This window comes from Passer montanus, unplaced genomic scaffold, assembly GCF_014805655.1.
Source record: "Passer montanus isolate IOZ18808 unplaced genomic scaffold, ASM1480565v1 scaffold93, whole genome shotgun sequence".
NCBI classification, from domain to species: domain Eukaryota; kingdom Metazoa; phylum Chordata; class Aves; order Passeriformes; family Passeridae; genus Passer; species Passer montanus.
In genome coordinates, this window is record NW_024374701.1 from 1,847,693 (window position 1) to 1,873,189 (window position 25,497).

A 25,497-nucleotide genomic window follows, 5' to 3' on the forward strand; every position below is an offset into this window, starting at 1 on the left:
GTGGATAAAGAGGACACAGGGTGTTCAGCCTTGAATTTGTTGAAGATTCTATTGCTCACTACAATCTCTGCTGTTTTATCCCCCATAGACAACGCAGAAGAGTCAGTTATGATTCTGCATTGTGGCTGCTGTTGGTTGTGAGCTGTTTTAGTGCTTGCCTTTGTTTCTGTGACTCTGTGATTTTGTGATTCTGTGACCCTGCCATTCTGTGTTTCTTGTGGTTCTGTGTTTCTGTATTTCTATGATTCTGTGACTCTGTGATTCTGTATTTCTGTGTTTCTGTGATTCTGTGATTCTGTATTTCTGTATTTCTGTGTTTCTGTGACTCTGTGATTCTGTATTTCTGTGTTTCTGTATTTCTGTGACCCTGTAACCCTGTGATTTTGTGATTCGGTGACCCTGTGATTCTGTATTTCTGTATTTCTGTTTCTGTGACCCCGTGACCCTGCCCAAAGCTCAGCAGTGCTGTTTCCCACCCTTAGCCAGCTGCAGCGCTGCTGTTTCCCAGTTTCCATCCCATCCCTTCCCCAGGCAGGACAATCCCTTCTCCCCCAGCCCGCTACAGCCCGCTCCCCGCCGAGTGCCAGGGCAGCTGTCTGTCCATCTGTCCGTCTGTCTGTCCGTCTGTCCGTCTGCAGCGGCGTTTCCTCTGGCGAGCAGCACTCGAGATAACTGTCGGGACAGCGCAGTAATTGCAGGGCTGGCGCAGGGCAGGAGCCGCCCTCGGGAGCGGCCCCGGCCGGGGAGAGGCACCCGAGCAGAGACGGAGCCGCAGCCCCGTTAAAAATCCCCCAGAACATCCTTCAAAGTGCTCGAGCTGCTCTGCCACAGCCGTGGAATCGAATTTTGACATTTTCATTCTGCTTTTCCCTGCCCGTTTCCCATTCGTAATTCACTTTATTTAAGCGCTGCCTGGTATCTGTGCCACGGTTAGACTTCTCTTCTGGAATATCATAATGGCACTCATTTTTCATTCTTCACAAGGGATTTAATGCGTTGCTTTAATTTGTTCTTTAAAGCAAAAAAGAAGATGCTTTTCGCAAGAAAAGCATCCCTTTAAAGTGATTAAATAAGTGATATTTATCACTGAAAAAAGAAATCTATATTTTGACTATCAGAACTTGGTAGACATAGAAAGAGGTGTGAGATCTTAACCTGAAGCTGGAAGCTGTGTTTCAGAGTTAATGTTTTGACAACTATTTTGGGTTTAAAGTTCTCCAGAATTCCATGCATTTATTAGTAGCCAGTGTTACTCATTAACTCTCAATTTTTTACTTGCAGGGCACAAAAAATCGCTACCAGTGATAGAAATTTGCTTTTGCACCAAACACTAGAAATGCTTTGGGGTCAATCCCGTCGCCTTCAAGGCTGTGCATCAAAAGCAGCCCGAGCCCCGGAGCAGCCCGGGCTCACCGGGTGCTCCCGGCCTGGCCGGGGAGCCGGGGCTCGGTGGAGGGACCGAGAAACGGGAGGAAGAGGAAGGGCAGAGCCCTCGTGGCTCGGGCTGCGGGAACGGCGGCCGACCCAGGGAGCTTTGGAGCTGGAGAAAGGGGAAAGGCTCCTCACTCCTGGCTGGGAGCAGGATCGGGCTCAGGGAGCGCTCGGACGGAGCTGCCAAGCACGGGGCTGGGGTGGGCGTGCGGGGACAGCGGCCCTGGGGACAGCAGGGACACTGGGACCAGCAGCGACACCGGGGCCAGCAGCGACACTGGGGACAGCAGCGACACTGGGACCAGCAGGGACACCGGGGCCAGCAGGGACACTGGGGACAGCAGCGACACTGGGGACAGCAGGGACACCGGGGCCAGCAGCGACACTGGGGACAGCAGCGACACTGGGGACAGCAGGGACACCGGGGCCAGCAGCGACACTGGGGACAGCAGGGACACCGGGACGGTCCCAGCTGGGCCAGCAGCGGTACCGGGACGGTCCCCGCGGGCGCAGCGGCTGTCGGAGCCCAGGCTGCCGGGCTCGGTGCTGCCGGGCTCGGTGCTCCCGGAGCGAGGGCACCTGGCGGAGGGCGGGCCCGGGGTGGGGCCGTCCCCGCCCTCCGGAGCCGCTCGGCCCCGTCCCCGCCGCCGCCGCGGGATGCCCGGCGCGGCTCGGCTCGGCTCGGCTCGGCCAGCATGAAGAAGCACCAGCCGCACTCGGTGCAGGGCACCTTCAGCCGCCTCTTCGGCAAGCGCCACTCCAGCCCCAGCGCCGCGTCGCTGTTCGCCACCAACCCGCCCTGGATCTTCACGCAGGAGGTGACCTCGGACAGCGCGGGTGGCACCGGTCAGTGTCCCCGTGTCCCCAGCCGTGCGGGCTCGGACGGGCCGTCCCGGGGCAGAAGGGCTCGGTGGGGCCGGGGAGCCCCGGGAGCGCTCGGTGGCACCGGGATGCGCCGGTCCCGGAGCTGCGCCCCGAGCGGGCCGGGGTCTCCGCACCTCGGCTGGGCCGGCTGCCGCTCCCGGCCAGTTAAACTCGGCCCAAGGAGGCCGAGGGGTGGGTGAAAATGGGTTTTATTGCTTCCCGTCGCGCTTTCCCACGCCATGTTTGAGCTGCGCCTTCCCAGGTCGGAGTTATTTACCCATAAACCTGTTTCTCGCCGGGCTGCGAGCGAGGAGGGAGCTGAGGGTTGCATATTCCTCGGGATTTATTTGTGTTTCTTTGTGGTTTTAATTGCAATACGGTGCCCTGGAGGCTCATGTAGGAGGGAGCCAAATTAATAGTAATGGAGCCAGGTAGATAGAAGATAGCAGCTGGTGGATGAAGTTTGGTGGCTGTAAGAGCCCAACAAACTCTTCCAAGATGAAAAAAAAATAGAAGTGCTGGCTGCTGAGCTGTGCAGGGTGAAGTATTGTCTGTGAAAGCAACTGTGAGGTGGTTACACCCCAAAGGCCAAGCTGCTGAAACCGAGATAAAATGAAAATGTGACAGGGAGTTTCATGCAACTCTGCAACCCAGGAGGAAAATTGCTGATTTCTAACTGTCGTAAATCTGAGGAGGATTCAAGCTTCTCTCTGATGTGGTTTGGATTAGGAGAAAGAAAAGAAGTTGCTGTGTCTGCTTGTTGGGAGCCTGATTTCCGTGGCTGCGGCTCTGCAGTGGCAGCGCAGAAGCTTTTCTGCTCAGGTGTGGGTCAGAGTGCCGGGGGAGAGCCGGGAACCCTGAAACCTGAGCCTAAGCTGCTGGATCGATCCGAGCATCCTCCTGGGGCTTCTGCCCGGAATTGGGCTCGGTGAGGGTGAGGGGACAGGGGGACACTGCGGCCAAGGGGCTGCCTTGGCAGAGGGGACAGCAGCCCAGGGAGGACAGCAGCCAGTGGCCGACAACCCAAGGGGACAGCAGCACGGGGGAGAGCAGCCTAAGGGACAGCAGCCTGGATACTGGGGACAGCAGCGTGGGGAGGACAGCAGCCAGTGGCCAGCAACCCAAGGGGACAGCAGCCCGGATATTGGGGTCAGAAATCCAAGGGGGCCAGCAGCCCAAGAGGTCAGCAGCCCGGATATTGGGGCCAGCAGCCCGGGCCCAGCTGTGCTGCAGCCAGACCCACACCCAGCCCGTCCTGCCCCAGCAGCCCCAGCAGCCCCAGCCCTGATGTGGGACGGTTCCCGCAGGGCTCCGTGCCTGGAGGAGTCCCCTGCTCCTGCTGGTCCCCACCTCGGTTTCTCACACAGAGTAAACACAAGTTAGGCAATGTGCAATGGGTGTAGGTTTGCATGTCCCTGACTCAGAGATTCCTGAGTGTAGTGACTGATGCCTCCTCCTCCTCCTCCTCCTCGTGGGAGCTGTGGGTACCCCGCTCAAACCTGCTGCACTCCTCCAGGTGATGCAACCCCCGGGCAGGAAGGAGTTCCATTACCTGCACGGCAAATTGTTTATTTAATTTCCCGTGGCTGAGCAAACACAAATGTCTCTGGGACAGAAATGTCAGAAAGTGGCCGAAGCAAGGCCGGTGCTTTGAGCCAGCTGCTTCCACAGCTTCCAAGGGTGCATTTCCTGCTCCCTCCTTCCAGGAAAGGAGGCTGGCAGAGCTCAGGTCTTGCTGGTGATGGGCTCCCAGCAGGCAAGTCCTGTTTATCTAGCAAAGAAAACACAACTACAAGCACTTCATTTTCCTTTAATTAAAGCACTCAGGGTAGCGATGCTTAGTAATCTAGGATCAAAGTCCTTGTGATCTTTAATCCAGTTTCTCACTGGGTTTACCTAGTGACTGTTAAATAGAAAGCTCATCGTTTCAAGTCTCAGAACTACTCTGTCACTGCTCAGGCTGTCTGAGTCCAAACTCTCCTTTTGCCTTGGCCTTAATTCCTGCTCCTTACTCACTGAATGCGGGGTTTGAAAACCCACAAAATTAATCATCACAGAATCACAGAGTGCTTTGGGTGGAAAGGGAGCTTAAAACTCATCTCGTTCCACTCCCTGTCATGGGCAGGGACACCTTGCACTAGGTCAGGCTGCTCCAAGTCCCATCCCGCCTGGCCTTGAACAGTTCAAGGCAATCTCCTGGCACCTCTGTCCTCCCTGGGACTCCAGCAGCTCCTCCTGAGTGCTGGGCCCCTCCCAGGCAGGGAGGTGGTGAAGTCTTGGTAGGACCAGGCTGGATGAAGCACAGTTGAAAGCTGGAGAAAATGTCCTTTGTGTAAGGAATCCCTTGTAGGGGAAGAAGTCTGGAGGGAGGGAGGGGAAGCTGTGGTTGATAGAGGGCAGATGCTCCTGGGGGTGGCCCAGGGCAGCCTGGGGGTGCTGAGTGGGAGAAGGGAGAAGCTCTGGGCTCTGTGGTGTGTTTGAAGCTGTGTGGAATCATCCGCCTGCAGTCCCTCAGCAGAGGCTGTGCTGCCTCAGCCCAGCCCTGGCGTGGTCAGGTTCTCCATTCCAGGTGTTCATCCAAGCTCTTTCCTTCCGTGGGACACTCAGAGGCATTTGCCTCCTCTTTTCCCCCAGACTTGGTGTAAAGCTGCTTCCCTGGGAGCTTCCTCCTGATTCCTGCCCATCCTTCTCCTTCTCTCCCTTCCTCACTATCCAAGGCTGTTGTTGGGAGCACTCCTGCAGCTTTCCCTTCAGTCAGAGCCATTTTGTTGCTTCCCCCTCCTTCCTCAAACTCAGATTTTCTTTCATGTCGGTCTCCTTGGCTACGAGTTATTTGTGTATCTCCTTCCAGCCAAGGTGGGGTTTACATGCTTCAGTATTTCTGCTTGTTAATTCATGCTGCTAATCAGACACAAAGAACGTAATTAAATTAATTTTACGAGCTTTATTCACTGTCAGAAATAAACCGGCCCAAGAGGTGTGGCTCAAGGTGAAAGCACAAGGCTGGGAACCAGGAATTCCTGAGGCTTCTCCTGCTTGTCACAGCAGGGCCCTGTGACTTCCTGCCCTGCTGCCTCCCCCGTGCAGGGCTCTGTTCCCCAGAGCAGCTGGAGGCTTGTGGAGCACCTGCAATTCCCTCTGCCTGGGATGTCCCTGCTGTGCCCACAGAGCTGTCCCTCCTCCTCCTCCTCAGCTCTGCTGCTGCCTCCCCCTCAATTCCAGCTGCTCAGGCCAGCCAGGATTGCCTCCTGTTCCCTCTGAGCTGCTTCAGTTCGTGCTGCAGAGCTCGGGGAAGGCTCTCTGAGCTGTGGGACAGGGCTGTGAGTGCCTGTCCTGCACACAGGGACCTTCCTCTCCCGTCTCCCACTCCCCCCCAGCACAGCCAGCTGTTCCTCGGGGTCTGATGGGCTTTGCCCACTGCTGGGGGCAGCTGCAGCAGGTTCTGCACGGCTGTCTCCGGGCTCCCGGGGTGTCTGTGCTGTTCCCAGCAGTGCCCAGCTCAGTGCTGCTGCTGACAGTGTGCTCTCCCCGCAGGTGACGTGATCGAGGTCTACTACGGTGACAATCGCTTCGGGACAGTGACAGACTCTGGCACGGCCACGCTCAAACCCCGGCCCAGGGTCCGGCCGCTGCTGACCTTCCTGCCCCTGGTGAGTGCCCCAGTCACTGCTGGGCTGGAATTGGTGCCCAGAGCCAGCTGGGCTCCCTGGTGCCCAGAGCCAGCTGGGCCCCTTGGTGCCCAGAGCCAGCTGGAATTGGTGCCCAGAACCGACTGGGCTGGAATTGGTGCCCAGAACCAGCTGGAATTGGTGCTCAGAACCAGCTGGGCTGGAATTGGTGCCCAGAACCAGCTGGAATTGGTGCCCAGAGCCAGCTGGGCTCCCTGGTGCCCAGAGCCAGAGCTGCTGCTCTCATCCCTAGCCCAGGAGAGCAGCAGTGAGAGCAGAAGCTCTCTGTAAGGAGGCTGGCCATGAGGCACTGGGGGTGATCTGAGCTCAGGCTGCTCTGGGGCACAGACAGGGCACTGGGGGAGAGGTGTGGGCACTGTCAGGCTGCATTTTCAATTAAAAACGAATTGCTCTGGAGTGTCAGTAGCTGAACTGAAGCGATACCACAGGGCAGCGGAGGCAGTGAAGTGCTGCAGTCCTTGGGTCTTGGCAAGGAGGAGATCTCTGCTAATGGAAGTGAGTGCAGGGGGGTTAACAGCCCCCGGGACAGTCCTCAGGGCTGGTGCTGCTGCTGCCCACACAGGCACAGCTGTCTGTGGGGCTTTTTCCCTTCTGGGTCCCTCACAAACCCGGCTTGCCCTCCCAGTGACAGCTCTGGCAGAAGGAATGACAGCGTTTTGAAGGAGCGGTGTGTGTTGGGTGTTTGCACGCTTTCGGTGAGGTTTGACCGTGATTTGCTGTGGCACAGCTCCTCTGCTGCCTCGCACATTCCAGGTACACGCCTGCACGGGCTGCTGTGCAGCTCCTGCCTTAACCCTTTCCCCACCCAGCGAGCAGCTCCCAGTGAGTCAGGAGGATGCACATGCCCTGCCCTGCAGCTCCTGTGCCTCTGCACCTGGCTGCTCTTCCCACAGCAGCAGCTTCCTGGCTGTGCCACAGGAATCCATCCCAGCAGGGCTGCAGGAGGGGGACCCCCGCTCCCCCTGCCCGCCTGGCTGCCCCAGCCCTGCAGGTATCCTGGCAATGAGTTCCTGCAGGAAGCTCCACACTGCCCTAGCTCACAAACAAGGAGTTTGGGGGCAGCTCCTCATGCTCAGAGAAGTTCTTGGTCTCTCTGAGACCCCAGGGTGCTCAGCAGTTGTATTTTGGGGGGCTTTTGCAAGGGGCAGCCTCAAGCCTTGGTCATTGGATGGGTGGGTGGGCTCCTGAGAGCTGGGGACCATGGTGGGGACAGGCAGGTCCCTTCACTGGGGACGTCTGACTCTGTTCCAGGGATGAAAAGTGATTCCTGGTGGTTACAGTGAAAGCTTCCCCCCACGGGATCCTCAGCAGGCACCGCTCTGACTCAGGTACCACAAACTGGAAATGCAGGTTCCTGGCACAGCTCCCAGCGCCTGCCCTCTGAATCAGCTGGAGGTTTTCTGGGCTGGCCACACCCCGAGCAAGCACCGGGAACAATCTTGCCAACCATCTCTGCAGACTGGCAGCGTGCTGGGGATGCTTTCCACTTCAGAAGGCAGCTCATGACGTGGGGATGGGTGGTTTCTGAGAGATGCTGAGCATTAGCAGCTGCCACAGAAGGTTTTGGTGAGGAACAGGCTTGCCCAGTTTGAAATGACACGTCCAAAATGACTGCTCCTGTATGAAGGGCAGGCTGTGTCCTCCAGCTTTGCAGGGCTCTCTTCTGCCTGCCAGTCCCTTTGCCCTCCTCCAGGCAGGTGATGCCGAGCTCAGACAGCTTTGTTTCCCTCGGGGTGCTCTGCAAACCTGCAGCAATGGATTTCCATTGCAAACGGGAACTGCCAGGTCTTTCTTTGTGATTTTGGTATCTCATTGCTCTGGACAATTTAACTGTCAGCTCTGGATTTACCAAATTGCTCTGGCCAATTTAGCTATCAGCTCTTGAAGTGCCTCTTGGCCTTTGTCTTCCCTCTGGCTCTCAGGTGAAGTCCAGGATGTGCCCTCGTGCCTTTGCAGCCCTTGGCTTTCCTCAGCACGGAGCTGTCAGCTCCTCTGTGCAATGCCAGGGACAGGAATTCCCTCACTCCTGGGTCACCTGAGACTGGCTCATTCCCTTGTGGCTGTAGGGGATCTTTGGCTGATGGACGTAGCAAGTGAAACGTGTGCATTTTCCTATTATTTTGGCCCAATCTGGGGCGTTCCAGGGTTCTTCCACAGGAGCCCGGGTGCTGCTGTTTATCAGCTGTGCCCCGGCAGCTCCTGAGCTCCCCGGGCAGGGCAGTGTGTAACTGTGCTGTGCTGTCTGAGCCTGGCTGGGGCTGCATGGACACATCCAACTGACCTTCGATCCGGGAGACTTTGGAATCCCCCAGCAATCCGATGTGAGAGCGGTGATAACGGCAGGGAAAGGCAAAGGGCAGGGGCTCAATCATTACCCAGGCTTTTGTGTGCAGGAAGTGGCCGGGAGAGGCGCGGGCTGATGGCAGGATAACATTTCCTTTGTCAGGGGCTGTCAGCAGCGCAAACAGCTGCCAGCCACCAGCTCCGGGGGTGGGCAGGAATGCAGCGGGCTGGGTGTGGGGCCTGGCGGTGGGACAGCTGTCCCTGAGCACTGTGCACTGTCCCTGGCACTGCCCGTGTCGTGTCCCTCGCGGGATGCTCCGAGGGAGCATCCCCCGGTGTGAGACCCCCTGGCTGTGCTGCCCATGCCAGCTGTGCTGCCCATGCCAGCTGTGCCCTCATGCCAGCTGTGCCCCTCATGCCAGCTGTGCCCAGGCGTGTCCCAGAGCCAGCCCAGCCCCTCGCAGCCACCCCGGCAGTGAGTCAGGGGCAGGAGAGGCTTTGTGCCGCTGGCACAGCCCCGTGGGCTGCAGGTGAGTCACCGGTCCATGGCTCACGCTGGGTGGCTGCCGTGCCCTGGCTGCGGTGCCCTCCCAGCTGTGTAGGCTGCCAGATTGCTGCTCCTGCTCCAGCCAAGGGCGCTGCCGCGTTCTCGGCGTGAAAGGAGGAACTGCGAGCACAAACCACACAAGGAGCAGTTTTTCCCAGAGTGCTCAGATGTGCTGGTGCCAGTTTCCCCAAAGCTGGAGGTCTGTCTGTGTGTACAGGATTGTGGCCGTGCTTGCTGCAGAGAAATGCCCACCAAAGTGCCCACTGAACCCAGGGGAGCTGCTCAGTGCGCTGGTACCTAAACAGTGAGGGGCTGTGCTGCTGCTGGCAGCTAGGCAGCCCCAGGGGGATGTGAAATAGGTGAATTCCTTGAGGGAGGTGTGAAATAGCTGAATTCCTCTCCAGCCCTGGGGGAATTGTGACCATGGTGGAGCTGTGTCCATGGCTGTGCAGCCTTGATGGCTTCGCTCATCCCCTCCAGCCCTGTCAGCAGCAGCTTCCACAGGGACCACCGTATCACAGACACCGCCCTGGATCCCATCAGGGCTTGTGTGGACAAATTACCAGCTGCTTGTCAGCCCTTTGCTCTGCTCCCTGGCTGCAAGACTGACAGCTCTGTTTTCTCAACTCCTGCAGAACGCCCAGGAATCCCATGGGGTGGCTGTGCCAACACCGTCGGTGCCAGAAGACTTTGTGGAGAAGGCAGCTCTCGGTAAGGGATGCTCTCTGTGGAGTCCTGGCCGGCACGGAGTGCTCACCGAGCCCTCGGGGCAGGAAGTGTGTGCGTGCCCAGCTCTGGAGCAGACAGTCTGCTCATATATTTCCATGCTAAAATAGAGTCTGCTATTAATTATTTTTTGAAGTCATTGAAAATTAATTAATTCCTAAGGGGTGAGGCAGAGTGGCTGTTGCAGTTCAGGAAGTGTTAGACAAGGCAAGGGGCTGGCTGGCTGGGCAGGCTGTGGGCACAGGCCAGGCTGGAGAGGTGCTCACACGCCGTGTCTCGCTGTCCCGCAGGCTCTGGCTCCCAGCTCAATGGCAATTACCGGATGTACAGCTCGGCGGGGGACCTGCGCCCGCAGGCCCTCGATGGGGATGCCCTGGATGAAGAGATCCCCCCGCCGCCATCGGTACCCCCACCACCCCCTCCAGCGCCCGTGTCACCCGCTCTGGCCTCGCCGGTCCCGCCACCCCCCGAAATGCTGCCACCGCCGCCGCCACTGCCCCCCGAGATGGTGCCACCACCGCCACCAGTGCCCCCCGAGATGGTGCCACCGCCTCCTGCCATGGCAGCGCCGCCGCCGCCCGCCTCTGCCCTGTCTTCCCCCAGCACTCCGGCTCCTCCAGACTTCATCCCACCAGCCCCGCCGGGCGCCCGGGACCCCTTCGGGCCCGGCCTGTCCAAGTGGAAATCCGAGACGCTGCTGAACACGAGGCAGGCGGAGGCCGAGGGGCCGCTCTGCGCGGCCGAGGCCGGGGCGCCCGCGGCCCCCAGCCCCAAGGAGAGCCCGCAGCCCAAGCCCGAGCCCCACCTGACCTTCCCCAGGTCGTTCAAGGTGCCGCCGCCGGCCCCGGCGCGCTCCTCGTCCATCCCGGTGCAGGAGGGCCGGCAGGAGCCTGTCGCCAGGCAGCCTCACGCGCGGCCGCCCCTGCCGCCATGCTTCACCATCAGGCCGGCGGGCAGGGCGCGGCCGGGGGAGGCCGAGCAGAGGAGTCCCGGGCTCAGGCAGGGCGCTGGGAAGCCGGCTGTGCCCCCGCCGCTGAGCCCCAAGCCAGGCCCGGGACTCAGCCAGGGTGCGAGTCCCGCCGGCCGCCGCTCGCCTCTGCCGGGCTCCGAGGGGGAGAAGGTTCCCCAGCTGAAAGCAGCCGGGGGAGACTCCCCTCCAAAATCTGAACCCCTCACTGCGAACGACCTGGATCTCCCTCCTCCGGACTACCCGACCTGCGAGGATGACTGGAAGGATGCCAACAACCTGAACAAGCTGCGGGACGAGCTCTCGGCCCTGCTGCGCTCCCCGCGCCGGGAGGAGAGGCCGCTGGAGAAGCCGGGAGCTCCCCAGCCCGTGGACAGCGCTCCCAGCCCTGCTGGCAGCCGTGAGCCGGGGCTCAGCGAGCCCCAGCTGGCCAGGAAGGACACGGGGTTATCCAAGGGAGGGGAGAGCGAGAAGAAAGAGGCGCCCAGCAGCCCCCCCAGCACCAGTGGGGGCTCTCCCAGCACTGCAGTCACCGCCCCGGAGAGCAGCCCTGACACGCAGCCCCGCAGCGTGATGACCATCAGGAACGAGCTGGAGGCTGTGCTGTCCCTGAAGAAAGAGGGGAAGCCTGCCCCGGGGCTCAGCAGCCAGAAGCAGGGTGTGGAGAATGGCATCAGCAGCCCACAGGTGAGGAAGAGCCCCCCTGACGTGAGGAAGAGCCCCCCTGACACGAGGGACTCAGTGGTGCCAAAGCCGGTCCCCAGCCCGCTCCCAGCCCCGGCGGCTGCTGTGGAGAAGGACAAGACAGATCCTGAGGACCACCCTGCTCCTGCTGCTGGCAAGGTCACAGAGGACGTGAGCCCTGCTCCTGGGCCCCTCAACAGCAGCGTGAATCCCCCAGACCCACCCCAGGGGCCGGCAGAGGAGCCCCCCGCTCCCAGCCCCCCCCCAGCCCCCGTGTCCCCTGCACTGAGCCCGGCACCACAGCCCAGCTCGGCCGTCTTCCAGTACAAAGTGCACCGGGCTGGGGCCAGCCCGGCCGAGCCGCCCGGCGCCCCGGGCTCAGCTGAGCCCCCCTGCCCCGGGAGCTCGGGCAGGAGCCCCCCGGCCCCCTCGGGAGCGGGGCAGGAGGAGGTGCTGATCCACCCGGTGACGGGGGAGCGCGTGGAGCGGGGCTCGCCCATGGCGCTGCTGCTGGCGGCCCGGCAGCGCGCCCAGCGGGGCCGCCAGGCCGCGGACGGGGCGGCCGCGCTGAGGGCCAGGCCGGCCCTGCGGCCCAGCAGTGCCTCCTCGGACACCACCTCCACCAGCTTCTTCCGCCACGAGTCCAAGCCCTACTCCTTCACCGTGGTGCCTCGGCCGTCGGCGGCCAGCCCGGCGGGGCCCGGCTGGAGCAAAGCCCCCTCCTTCTCCAGCTCCTCGGAGCAGGGCCGGGAGGCGCGGGCGGCGGGCGAGGCGCAGCCCCCCGGGCCCCGGCGAGCCGCTGCCTCCAGCCTGCTGCGGGGCCTGCTGGACTCGGGGCAGCCCAGCCAGCCCGGCCCGGCCCGGCCCGGAGCGCCCCGCCAGGAGGAGAACGGGGACACGGCGCTGGACGTCGGCATTATCCCCCCGCCGCCCGAATTCAGCAACGAGGCGGACGAGGGTCCCCTCCCGAGTCGGGAGGAGAGCCGCAAGTGCCCCAGCGTCCCTGAGGGCGGCCGGGGCTCGGCAGAGCCGCGCTATTTCAGGTGGGCTGGCTACAGCCGCAGCTACGGGGGCAACCAGGAGCCGGCGGCTCCACTGCCCTTGGAGAAGAGCTGGAGGAACGGCGACTTCACGCCGCAGTACCCGGATTACAGCAGCTCCAGCGGCTTCCCCAGCCACGGCCCCAACCCGCGCCCGCTGATCAAGAAGCGCCTGTACATGTCGGAGCCCGACAGCTCCTACCCCCGGGCGGCCGCAGTCCCCCGGGCCTCGGGCACCCTCTCCTCCTACAGCCCCGGGGGGTTCGGCTCCACGGCCGGGGAGGGGTCTCGCCGCCCGGGCCCTGGCCACAGGAACGGCCCCTCGAGCGCCCAGGGCAGGCGGGCGTCCATGGATGCTGCTGGGAAAGCCACGGCGTACGGCGGCACCGCGGCTGAGGCCAAGTACAAGGGGCAGAACGGGGACTTCTCGCCCGCCAGCGTGCTGACAGCCAGCAGGTACGTGCCCCCCGAAGCCCACCCCTCCCTGTCCTCAGTGTCCCCTGGAGCAGCACTGGGGCTCCAGGGAAGCCGCTGCCCCTTGGCTCGTGCTCACTCCCAGCTCCTGCTGCTGCCCTGCTCCGAGGGCAGTGACTGTTCATAGCTCCTCTCCGCTGCCATCCGTGACCCCCTGCCCATGTCCCTCCCCTGCCCACCTCACTGAGGGCAGACACGAAGCAATGAAACACATCCCTGCGGCGCTGACCCACCGCCAGGGTGTGCCTGGCCTTGCTTTGGGTGACTGCCCCTCTGCTCTCCTCCAGGCCTGCCCACGGCACCTCGCACTACGGGGGACCCTCCAACACCTTCACGGTCCGGCCCGGGACCCGCCAGCCCATCTCCTACGCCTACCAGAGCCACCGGTAGGCTGGGAAGGGGCCAGAAGGTGCCTGGCTTGGTCCTCTCCTTCTCCACGGGCACCAGGGACGGTCCCAGCCCAGCCTGAAAATGCACTTGCTTGAGACTGCTGATGGAGAAGCTGGGGAATGAGCCCGAGACTGGACTTTTCTCACAGACTGCCATGGAGAGAAGTTACTGCAGAGGGCAGGCCGCTGCCTTGTTACGTGAGCAAACGTGGATTCCCTTTTCCCCGTTTTCCCTCCTGGGGTATTTTCAGGATTGCAGCCTGATGGGCTGTCTAGGAAAGCCAAAGAGCATCCTCAGCTCTTTAAAGAGCATCACCACTGAAAAGATTGATTTCGGTTTGTTTTTTGGTTGGTTTAACTCCAGCATGTTTGGGAGCAGGGAGACACCAACTGAGAGATGTGCACAGTGGAAGCAGAGCAGTGCATAGGTAAATGTCAGGGATTGAAATAAGAATGTGAGGCCAGTGGGATAGGAGGAGAGTTTAGGATGCCTTGATGTCCTTAAGAGTTTGGAGCAAATCAATTCTGCCTTAAACCCAGCTGGAGCCGTCAGTGCCTGTGCTGCCCAGCCGGGCTCTGACCCTTCTCCAGGAGCAGCTTCGGGAGCAGGGCCTTGCTTTGCTGTGCCTTTTGGTCACTGTAAATGTTTCTGTTGGCAATAATTCCTCGTGGAAGGAGGCTGTGAGGCCTGGCTGGATGGCTGTAAAGCACTTTGGAGATGCAGGACACGGAGCAATCCTGTTGCTTGGGCTGGTGGGTGCCAGTGACTCGCCGTGCTGCTGGTGCTCTCCCCGAGGGTTCTCTTGCCACATCACACCCCTGTGACCCCAAAGTGTCCTTATGAGCTGTTCCACTGAGACTTGGCTTCCACGTGTCTGATCTGGGGACCGAGAAGCTCCGTTTCAGTGTGGCTGTTTGTCCTGGGGGGTGTGGGCAGGGACGCCTGCAGGGAGCTGGCTCTGGCTGTTCCCTCAGTGCTTTTCCAGGTGCTGCAGGTGCAGCCCTGCCCCTGCTGCCCCCGGTGCCCCCGAGCAGCAGCGGGTGCCTGTGCAGGGCTGGGAGCTGCCAGCAGCCTGAAAGAGAGCTCCAGCTCCCAGAGCGAGCACTGGGCTCTCACCACAGCTGACCTGAGGTGTGAATAGCCAACCTCCTGAAACTAGAAACAGAGACTCTTCCTCCTAGGTAAACCTGCTGAAAATCACTGTAAGATAACTGTAAAAACTTGTAGAGGATTTTTTTCTTATCACTGATAAACTAAAAGCACTTTGAGACATGAGTCTGTTCTTTTGGAAAGCACTTTCTATTTTCAATGCTATAAATACCACTGGCTCCACTCCAGCTTGCCCTGCCTGGCACACACCTGGATGTGGCCTGCAAGCACATCTTGCTTTACAATTCAGCTCAAAATCAGGGATAAATTTTCCTTCACAGTGGAATTCTCAAAAGTTATCTTGATATTCGAGTCATGTCATTGACAATCTATGTTTTGTGTTATTTCCAGCTTTACCTAATAATTTAACAGCCCTTTCAGATATTGCAGCAGCTTTAAAGTATTCTGAACTTCACTTTGCTGTGAATAAAATGAAAATGCAAATACAATAATCAGTCTAATAGCTAATTCAAAGGGCCTTTTTATGCCAACAAGTCACAGTGACTTAGAAGATTTCCATTGCTCACCCCAGCCAATATTAAAATAATAGGCTTTTAATATCTGGGTTTAAAAAAATATTTATGGAGAAAAGTGACAATGGGGTAACTATAAGGACATTTAAGTGTGCCAAGTGTCATGTGGAATACCACTTGCCCCAAAACATGACATTTTCTCAATGCAAGGAGCATCGTGAGCATTGTTGTTTATCTGTAAAGTAAATCCGTGCTCCTCCTTGAGGCGCTTCAGGGTCATGTTTTGGTATTGGATGAAGTTTCACCAGTTTAACTTGAAAGCAAACAAAAGTCTCTTTGATAATGTTGCAACTTAATGTTTTTTTCTTCCTGATATATTTTTTTTTTTCAAAATAATAAGCTATATTTGCAAATGAGCTCTCAGAAACAATTTTAAGGCTGGATGGGCAATTTCAGCTTTTGGTACTGACTTTGCCCAGAAGTGGGGAGGGCAGGTGGTGTGTGTGCAATGTTCCACCTCAAGAATTCTTCCAAATTGCAATCTCCCCAACACAAGGGGTTTTTTTTTGTTTGCTTTTTGTTTTTTTTCTAACGTCACATTTACTACTTCACCCAGGCACACAATTCACGTGTAGGTGAAATATGGTCTTAGTGTCTCATTACTAGCAGACATAATTGCTTTAATTTAGTGTTGGAAGTGTGATCACAGAAGTCAGCTTTATAAAACAGCCACTCTTCATTGAAGGACCCCACTCAGGGACTGCACAGGGCACTGAGCTGTCACTGAATCAGCCTGGACTCTGCTCCCAGGTGCAGGACTGGTTAGCAGGCAGGTTTTCAGCAGTGGGACTCTTCTGTTCTTCAAACACTTTGGACTATCCCTGCCTCTTTTGAATGCATTCAGCGAATTCTGGTATTTCAGGAACAACTCCCCATTGATTCTGGGGCCCTTGTGACAAAGGAGCCACTGTCAGAGCTGTTGGCAGCCACAGCACTGGGGACAGTGAGATGTGTCAGGAGTGGGGACTGCAGGGGTGGGAGCAGCCCCTTCCTGGGACAGGTAACTGCCAGCTCTGTGCATGAACTCCTCACGTTCCTGCTCCTGCTCCTCCCAGCTCTCACTACAGAAATTCAGCAAGAGTAACAAACAAAACTAAGGGGTATTAAAGGAGCAAAGCACCTGCCTCAGCCAGTGCTGAGAGCAATCCTGAGGCCCGAGTGTGGAATTATTCTCACATCACCCTCCCTGCTGCAGTGTGGTAATTCCAGTCGTGATACAACTGGAATTATCCCCTGCAGCTGCCTCTTCCTCACAAGTTCCTGCTAGGGGAGTGGAACAGAGCTTTAGCTGTAAAGTATTGAACAAAGTCTCTTATTTATGAGTGCCACTGAACACCAACCTTCTTGCATTAAACATTTCTGATGTTTGATTACATGTGTGGTCTGACTTTTTTTGGTGTTGCTTACATGTCTGTCTGCTGGCACATCCCTGAAAGGATGGGAAAGGGTGGCTCAGCAAGGGTTTGAATTTCAGCCTGCCCAGGGCTTGCTCCAGTTCCTCTGAGGGTTGGTCCAAAGCCCGTGGCCATTTCAGTGTTTCCAGAAGCCCAGTCAGGGATGAGGGGCAGCTCCCAGGAGCTGTGTCACTCTCACCCAGCTGCTTGGGCAGGCTGGCAGAGCAGCAGCTTCTATAAATAGTCCTTGGGCTGGAGCAGCTCCCCAGGGATGAAACTCCCATTCCTCTTACAAGCCCCAGCTTGTGCCCCAACAGCGAGCACAGTGTGAGCCATGCAGGCAGCATGGGAGGCTCATTGCAGCGTGGCTGCTCCTCTGCACTCCCAGTTAAACACATCTGCATTCTCGTCTCCTTCAGCCAGCTCTGGCCACAGAAACAGGCTCTGTGAGGGAGGGAAGGGGTGCAAGTGTGCCTTGAAGCCTTCACTGGAGCCACAGGCGATGTCCCCAGGTGTCCCCAAAGCTGAAGGGTGTGTGGAGCAGGGAGAGCTGAGCAAGCCACAAACCCCACAAAGCCCCCAGCACTGCCTCTTTCCCTGGGGAGCTGCAGAGCCAGCCAGGACTGAGGTGGCATTGCTGCTGTCCCTGACTCCCCTGCAGCCCTGGTGCAGCTCTGAGCCCAGCTGCACCCCAGCAGTGCCCCCTGAACTGCTCCTCTGTGCTGTGAGGGTAAAAACCCGAGTGCCAGTGCCCCAAAAGCAGACACTCCTTCAGGCCACGTGCAGCTGGGGCCGTGCTGCCTTGCCTTGCCAAGGGCAGCTGCTGCCATCCTGTGGCACCACAAACACCTGCCAGAAGCTGAAGCACTGAGGCTGGTTTGGCCTTTAATTGTAAAAGAAGTGTTAATTTATCACCAATGACCTGCTCTCCCTGCTGGCTTCAGCACCCAGCACGAGTGTTTTGCCATGGACTGTTCTGTTTTGCCCAGGTGTGGCAATATGAGCAACCTAATGTGGTTTAATGTCTGACATTTGAACTTTTATTTTTAGCTGCGCATGATGGAACCCCAAGTTCAGAGTTCTGGCAAGAACAACTGAACTGAACTGAACAGCAGCAGGAGCCAGAGCCTGCCTTGCACCAGTGCTGAAGAACTGCAGTACCCTGGCATTGAACAGGAATACGTGAAGGTTTATTTAAGAACAGTTTTAATATCAGGGACTGAAATCACAATTGGAACTGTGTGGATGATCTCAGCTGGCTCTTCAGTGCTACAGAAGTGACCCAGTGAAACTTAAACCCAGTTACAAATGAAAACCATCTTCCAAGACAACTTTTTCAGAACCAGCACCAAGACCTGTTTCAGTACAGCATCACAGGTCCCCAAGAGGGGACTTTGTGGTTCAAGGGGTATTTCTGAGGAAATGTGTCAGTTTTTACCATCATTTACTGTTTCTTGTCATACATTGCTCTAGAACAGGAAGCTCCTGTGAACACCTGTATGGCACGGGAATTTAAAAAGCAGCAAGTGAGGTTTACAAGGAGTATGAGAGAAGTACAGAGCCTGGGAAAGCTTAGTCTGCCTAAAAATTAACTGTGGGCTTTGCACAACTAAACCTATGTGTATGCAGAGGTAAAAACTGGAAGCAGTGTACATTTAAATGCTGCTATCATGCTAAAGAACCAGGGGTAACATTCATTTCAGCTGTATTTTTGTTTCATCAGTCAGGACTTGCTTCATTCTGCCTGGGAATCTCTAGGCCACACCAAGCCATACCCAGAGCAGCAGCAATGCATGCAGAGCAGTGACTTTCTCCAGGAAAACAGCTGAGTTAGAAATGGATGTGCTATTTGGCAGAATCACCTTGTGGGCTCTGTGCAGCCTGGCCTGGGTAGGGCAGTGTCCTGTCCCCGCAGTGCCAGCACAGGAAGTCACTTGTCACAAGTGCATGGATCTGGAACATCACTAAGCAGAGTCTGGTACAGCAGCAAGCAAATGACAGCTGAAGTCCTTAGTCCAGTTTTCCCCCACATAAACCTTTTGTTCACAGGTCTCATCCTTGAGCTGCCTTCAGCACAGAGGAGATGAACCACGGTGTCCAAAAGCACAGCACCCCTCTCCTGCTGCCAGGGCCCTGAGCTGGCCTCGGGCACCAGGATTCCAGCAGCACCAGCAGGTGCTGAACTGCAGGCTCCAGCTGGATCCTCCCTCACCTCCTGACACCACAGGGCACAACCAGTGCTCCCCAGGGGCTGCACGCTGGGGCTGAGGCTGAATCCTCCCCACCAGCCACGTGCTGCATTAAGGACAGCCCTGGAACCCTTCCAGCCCCTGGATCCCTGGGTCTTTTCATTCCACCTGATTCACAGAGCAAAGAACTTGGCTCAAGGGTGAGGCTCTCACACCTACCCAACAAGAGGTGTGCTGCTAACCTCCCCCAGCTTCTATGAATTCCATGGGTAGTCTGGAGAACTGAGGAAAGAATCAAGTCTTTTGGACTTTATTTCTTTTTTCATTACACCTAATTCCCTGTCTCTCCAAGTCTCCTCTGTGCCTGAAGTCAATTTTTTTTCTGAGTAAAACCAAAGTCTTTTATTACAGGAGACGCCACTCCTGAGGAGAGGGTAAAGCTTGGTTTGTAACTAACTTATACCTAATTCAAAATTACTACAGGAACCTTCTTAGCCACAAGCTTGGAGGCAGACAACAGACCCCACTCCAGCTCACAGACCTGTGACTTCAGCAGAATCAGAGTGATGCCAGCAAGGAACTTGGACCACGAGTTTATAAAATTATTCTTTTACACAGTTGATTCCAGAAGCTTCACCAGCTGGCAGAGGGACAGTGTGATGTAAAACCTGATGATCCCATCCAACTGTAGTGAGCAAGGCATCATCTGAAGGAGACCAGGACAGGCCTTTTACAAAGTCCCGATGAGAATGGTTTCTGAACCTGGAAAACACCAACACTCCATCAGCCATCCTGACAGACTGTGTGGGCTTGTGCAGTCCCTGAATGCTGGGTTGTCAGGATGATGCTCCTCTATTTAGGAACATTTTCACCTCCAGGGTGCCCAGAGCAGCTGTGGCTGCCCCTGGATCCCTGGCAGTGCCCAAGGCCAGGCTGGATGGGGCTTGGAGCACCCTGGGATAGTGGAAGGTGTCCTGCCCATGGCAGGGGCTGAATGATCTTATTTAAGGTCCCCTCCACCCCAAACCATCCTGTGTATTAATAATTAACTTGAGAAGACAACAGCAGTGAGTATTCTGTCTGTACTTACACCTCTGAGAGGTCTGAGTCAAGAACAGCAACTGAACAGTCTTCACTGATGGAAGCCAGTAAGGGTGAACTAGAGAGAGATGAGAGCACAGTTAGAACAAGAAAATACAAGAATTTTTAGGGATAAACTTGTGAAGAGCAGGATTCTTAGTGACCCAGACCCCGGTTCACCAAATGAACTCAAGAAAATCTTACAAAAATGTTTTCATCAGCATTTGGCAGGGTGCCAGCACACTGAGTGGGAATTCTCAATTAGAGGCTGAAAACAAGTGATCCTTCTTTAATCAGAGGTGACTAATTAGAAAAATCCCCACAGTGTGTGGGTCAGTAATCCTGGAGCTGCAGAATTCTTATTGTGGACATTCACAGGTCAGAAGTGAGACGCTGCCTGGTTTATTCTGCTCTCTGCTACAATCTCCTGGATGAGAAGACCAAAGCTGGCACTCTGGCAGGTTTTACTCAAGAATGACAAGGCTTTTGAGGGGATGCAGTGCCACGCTGTGTGCCAGGAGCAGTCAGTACCTGTGTGCAGAGAAAGCGAAGCCCGTGATGCCCCGGCTGTGCACGGCAGCGCTGAGGGCAGAGTCAGGATTCTTTGTGTCCACCAGTGCAACTGTTCCACTTTCGTCACCTGCCAGAGAGGGGCACGGAAGTTACAGCAAAATCTGCCCTGCAAAAGCAGCCACCCTGGCTTGCCTGGAGGGAGTGCAGGTTCTTACCCAAGACAAAGATGTCACTTTTCTGTGGATGCCACACGACTGAGGTAGGGAGGTAATTACAGGCACTGCAAACTGCAGGGGAACAAACGGGGTGAGAGCGGAAGGAGGCAGCACAAAGACATCCCTCACCAACCTCCTTCAGCACTGCTACTGCAGCAAGAGGAGTGATTTAAGCTTATTGTACTTCTGAGACAGTGTTAGACCTCCTTGGGTTTTAACAGGCACTCCGATCACTACATCTGGAGTTAAAAGGCACAAAATAACTTATCTCTTCCACCACAACCTCATGCAGAAGCAGTGGCTGCACACAGACACATACCAATTCGGGTAGCTGGTTTGGGGCATCTGGTGTCCCAGAGTAAAGTTCTGTTGTCCTGGAAATCCAAAAGGAATGAGAAGAATTTTACAATTTCTTTGTGGCACAAATTCAGATTCACTGCTGACTCACAGGCAAAATGACCCTGTGTTTTCCTCTGGGTTTAAATGATGCTGTCACCAAGTGCAGCCTTCAGTCATCCCCAGGGCAGACCTAGGAGCTCCCAAAATTTGATACAAACCTGTGGGAATCAGTTTGGCAAACTGATTATAAATTCAAATTAATTTATTTTCAGACTGAAACACTGCAATAACACGGGGAGGCAGGTTGCAACACAAGAGGTGGTTTCTAAGTGCATTAAACTGCAAATACCTAAAGTTAAATCTGTTTAAAGGTAGATTTAGACAACAGAGTGAGCTTTACCTCAGCACAGGACAGGAACACAGTGTCCTTACCAGGACAGGAAGCCACACATGTCACTGCATCGGAGTGAGCTACCAAAAGCACAAAAGGATAAAGAGCCTCAAAGATTGCATCCAGCTTTCCCACACATTCCCAAGGCCCTCCAGAGGCACAGCAGTTTAACAGTTAACTCTTGAATAACTTCTGCTCAGCAGCAGCCAGCTGCCTCCTGCTACCCAAGGGTCCAAGCGTGGCCACAGTCCTTGTGACAGCCCTGAGCTCGAGGGAGCCACACAAGGGCTGGGGGACAGGGCCAGAGCGGGCTGTCACGGGGATTAAAAAGGGACACTCACCTCTGTAGGAGTGCAGCACCGTTTGCTCCGGGATGTCCCAGACCTTGACGCTGTGGGCAAGAGAGCAGTGAGTGCCCAGCACAGCCCGGGCACGGGCTGCCAGGCTGGGCACACTCACCAGCAGTCCCTGCCCCCGCTGACAGCCTGGCTGCTGCCCGCCAGCACCGACACCGAGCTCACGATGTCGTCGTGCTCGTATTTACAGAACTTGTTCACTATGAGGCTCTCGTTCTCCTCCAGCTCCCACAGCTCCACGGCACCTGGGGACACAGGGACAGGGACACCCTGCTCAGGGACACCCAGCTGAGTGACAGGGACACCCAGCTCACCAACAGGGACACCCTGCTCAGGGACACCCACCTGAGTGACAGGGACAGCCACCTAGGTGACAGGGACAGGGACACCCTGCTCAGGGACACCCAGCTGAGTGACAGGGACACCCAGCTCACCAACAGGGACACCCACCTGAGGGACAGGGACAGCCACCTGGGTTACAGGGACAGGGACACCCTGCTCAGGGACACCCACCTGAGGGATAGGGACACTGACCTGAGTGACAGGGACACCCATCTCACCAACAGGGACACCCAGCCAAGGCCAGGCTGGGCTGACCTGAGAGGGACACCCACCTGGGTGACAGGGACACCCTGCTGAGTGTCAGGGACACCCACCCCAGTGAGAGGGACACCCAGCTCAGGAACAGGGACACCCACCTGAGTGACAGGGACACTGACCTGAGTGACAGGGACACCCATCTCACCAACAGGGACACCCAGCTCAGGGACAGGGACATCCACCCCAGTGAGAGGGACACCCATGTCACCGACAGGGACACCCAGCCCAGGGACAGGGACACCCACCCACCTCTGAGAAGGAAAGGGGCCCGCACGCCTCAGGGGAGGGCCTGGGGGTCCCCAGCCCAGCACTGTGACGGGGCACAGGCGCACCCCAGCCAAGGAGGGCAGCATCCCCGCGGCTTACCGGAGTCGGAGGCCACCAGGATGCCCCTGTCGGCCAGCCAGCACAGGTCGGCCACCCCCGCCTCGGTCTGCACGCCGGCCGTGCAGAAGCCCTCGCTGGGGGCGCGCCGGGGCTCGGCGAACACCCACAGCGAGCCGGTCCAGCAGCGCCCGTTGAGGCCGGAGGCGCCCAGCAGCAGGGCCCCGTCTGCGGGAGAGACACGAGGGGAGGCGCGGTTGGCGGCGCGGGGCGCGCCCGCGGAGCGGCCCCGGCCGCCGGGCTAAATGGTCACTAGCGGCGGCGGGGCCGGCGGCGCCCCCACGTGTCTCCCGCCGCCGCCTGCTCTCGCGAGAGCGCCCGCCCCGCGCCCGCCTCCGCCGCGCTCTCGCGAGAGCCGCGCCGCCATCTCGGCCGTCAGCGAGCGGGACGAGCGGGGCTCCTCAGGGCCGCTCCTCACCCTGCCCTGTCCTGCTCTGTCCTCCTTTGTCCTGTCCTGCCTTGTCCTGCCATGCTGTCCCGCCTCGTCCTGCGCGCCGGTGAGCCCGGGCACTGCCGCCGCTCGGGGGGGCGGGTGGGGGGTGCTGCCGAGCTCTGCCTGACGCGCTCTCTGCCCTCTTGTCCCCTCAGCCCCCGCCGCGCTGAGGGCGCTGCCGCCGCCCGTGGCCGTGGGGTGAGTACCGGGCAGCCCCGGGGGGTGTGTGCTTAAACAGCGGTATTCCGTGGTTTTGTCTCGGGTTTTGCTCATTGATACCGCGGGAGTGCGGAGAAGGAGCTTGTGGAGGTTATCTGGTCCCACCCCTTCCTGAGGAGGAGTGTCCTGTAAATGCCACCTTCTTCGAATCACCGACCAGTTCGGGGCGGAAAGAGCCTTAAAGCTCATCCAGCCCCACAGCCTGCCGTGCACAAGGACACCTTCCCGGAGCAGGGCCAGCCTGGCCTGGGCACTGCCGGGGATGGGGCGCCCTGTGCCCGCCCCGCACAGTTACTGCTTATTTAATGGGAAATGCGCTTGAGCCCCATCTAAGGGTGGTTTGGGGGACTGCTTCTGTCTGGTTTTTAATAAGAATCATTACTGAGATGTTCTCCTCGTCCGCAGGGTGTTGCACGCCACAAGACCCCTGCACACAACTCAGCAGAGTTCGGCTCCTGTGCCCCCTCTGCCCGAGAAGGGAGGAGAAGTTCGTCATGGTTTGATCCCTGAGGAGTTTTTCCAGTTTCTCTACCCTAAAACAGGAGTGACAGGTTAATATAGACTTTTACCATTTTTAGCTGTGTTTACATGGTTCTGCTCAGCAGTTCTGGCTGCTGAAAAGGTAAAATATTGCTGAAAATGAGTGTTTTGCATGTGCAGGTTGTGAAGAACAAGCCACTGTAGGACTCCTGGCTATAAAGTTAGACACCTAATGGTTGAAAGGATTCCATGAGCTTTATTTTATAGAGAGATTTATTTGCCTGTTGGTCCTTAAAAAATGTAAATTCTGCATGTTTCTGAATGAGCAGAAGCAGCAGGTCCCATGTCAGGTGCAGGCTGCTCCCACGTGCAGTGAGGTTCCTTGTGGCACCTTTCCCAGCTGGAACTGGGCTCTGTTTTTTGCCCTGGTAAAATGGAACACTTCTTCCTGACCTTGTGAGCTTTTAAATCCCCCTGTTAGCTATTTCAGTTTATTGATGCTCGTTGTGCTTTATACAGAAGTGCTGCTTTGTTTCTCCTGTAGGGCCCTACATGCTGGGCACTGGCCTCCTGCTCTACCTGCTGTCCAAGGAGATCTACGTGATTAACCACGAGACAGCAGCAGCTGCCTGCATACTGACAGTCATCGTTTATGCCATCAAGAAGTTCGGGCCTGATGTGGCAGCTTTTGCTGACAAACTGAACGAGGTAATGGAGAAACTGCAGCTGGACCCTGCAGCTGTCAGTGAGGAAGGGTTTTGGTCAAGTGCAGATGGCTTCCCCTGCCAGAGGGCAGGGTTAGGTGGGATGTTGGGAATTGGGAATTGTCCCCTGGCAGGGTGGGCACAGGTGCCCACAGCAGCTGTGCTGCCCTGGATCCCTGGCAGTGCCAAGGCCAGGCTGGGCAGGGCTGGGAGCACCTGGGACAGTGAAGGTGTCCCTGCCATGGCAGGGGTGGCACTGGGTGGGGTTTAAGCTTCCTTCCAACCCAAACCAGCGTGGGATTCCCTGGCTGGGTGTGAGCCCTCGTTCTCCCCGTTGGCACAACCCCAGCCCTGGCCCAGGGCAGTTCACACATTTCCACAGCTCAGTGCAGCTCTTCAGCATCACCAGCACACCCCGTGTTTTCCTGTGTCTGGCTGAAGCGTGGGGTCCTTCCTCTCTTGCAGGAGAAGGTGGCCACGGCTCAGGCCATGAAGAACGAGGCCATCGAGACGCTGCAGAAGGCCATCGAGGACGAGAAGAAGGAGCAGTGGAGGGCAGAGGGGCGCAGCTTCCTCTTCGATGCCAAGAGGGTGAGCAGGGCAGCGCTGCTGCTGCTGCTGCTGCTGCTGCAACTGCTGCAACTGCTGCTGCTCAGCGCCAGGCTGTGCCCTGCTGCCCTCCTGGCACTCCTGCCACACACCATGCCCTGCTGCCAGGCCTGAGCTCTTGTCTGCTCTCTGTTGCAGAACAACATTGCAATGCTGCTGGAAACCAACTACCGGGAGCGCTTGCTGACGGTGTACAACGAGGTGAAGAAGAGGCTGGACTACCAGGTGGCCATGCAGAACCTGAAGCGGCAGAAGGAGCAGGACCACATGATCCAGTGGGTGGAGAGGAACGTGGTTCAGAGCATCACACCTCAGCAGGTACTTGCTGGGGTTTACCTGCTTCACTTCTAGCCTGCACAAAGGTTTGCTGTTCAGGGATCCTGGCTCACGAGGTGATGGGTAACCGTGGCCAGGGGTGAGACTGGATGAGCTTTGAGGTCCCTTCCCACCCAAACCTTCTGGGATTCCAGGAATCTGTGCTTTATTGGATGTGAATCCCTCCTTCATGAGCTATAATTGCATCCCTCTTAATCAGTAACTTACAGGTCTAAAAAGGTTTATCTAAAATGCCCTTAAATGCCTGTTTTCTTGTTGAAATGCCTCCTGAAGGCTGTTTCCTGTCTCTTGCAGCAGAAGGAAAGCATTGCCAAGTGCATCCTGGACCTGAAGGCACTGTCCAAGAGTGCCCACGCAGCCGTGTGAGCAGTCTGAGCCCACTGACGTGCCCCAATACCTCCTCTTGGAAACTGTATGACTCTAAAATATCATTAAACAGACAAAAAAACTCCTCTGCTGTCTTTCACTATCAACAGTC

At 57.3% G+C, this 25,497-nt stretch overlaps 3 protein-coding genes across 3 annotated transcripts; 2 read left to right on the plus strand and 1 right to left on the minus strand.

Moving 5' to 3' along the window:
• The first annotated feature begins 1,836 nt into the window (after positions 1-1,836).
• Positions 1,837-16,120, plus strand: CUNH6orf132 (chromosome unknown C6orf132 homolog). The gene is made up of 5 exons (XM_039695938.1): positions 1,837-2,277; positions 5,830-5,945; positions 9,450-9,525; positions 9,831-12,687; positions 12,993-16,120. The coding sequence occupies exons 1-5, from the start codon at positions 2,127-2,129 to the stop codon at positions 13,093-13,095; spliced, it is 3,303 nt and encodes a 1,100-aa protein (XP_039551872.1). The 5' UTR covers positions 1,837-2,126; the 3' UTR covers positions 13,096-16,120.
• A 2,510-nt stretch (positions 16,121-18,630) lies between these two features.
• Positions 18,631-22,605, minus strand: WDR77 (WD repeat domain 77). The gene is made up of 10 exons (XM_039695776.1): positions 22,549-22,605; positions 22,221-22,479; positions 21,358-21,499; positions 21,240-21,289; positions 20,908-20,978; positions 20,488-20,542; positions 20,169-20,240; positions 19,972-20,080; positions 19,451-19,519; positions 18,631-19,122 (listed from the first exon to the last, which is right to left on the minus strand). The coding sequence occupies exons 1-10, from the start codon at positions 22,603-22,605 to the stop codon at positions 18,963-18,965; spliced, it is 1,044 nt and encodes a 347-aa protein (XP_039551710.1). The 3' UTR covers positions 18,631-18,962.
• ATP5PB (ATP synthase peripheral stalk-membrane subunit b) lies at positions 22,575-25,489 on the plus strand. Its single transcript, XM_039695865.1, has 7 exons — positions 22,575-22,735; positions 22,827-22,869; positions 23,296-23,441; positions 23,915-24,078; positions 24,540-24,665; positions 24,822-25,001; positions 25,314-25,489. Exons 1-7 carry the CDS (start codon positions 22,708-22,710, stop codon positions 25,383-25,385), a joined length of 759 nt encoding a protein of 252 aa, XP_039551799.1. The 5' UTR covers positions 22,575-22,707; the 3' UTR covers positions 25,386-25,489.
• The last annotated feature ends 8 nt before the right edge of the window (positions 25,490-25,497 follow it).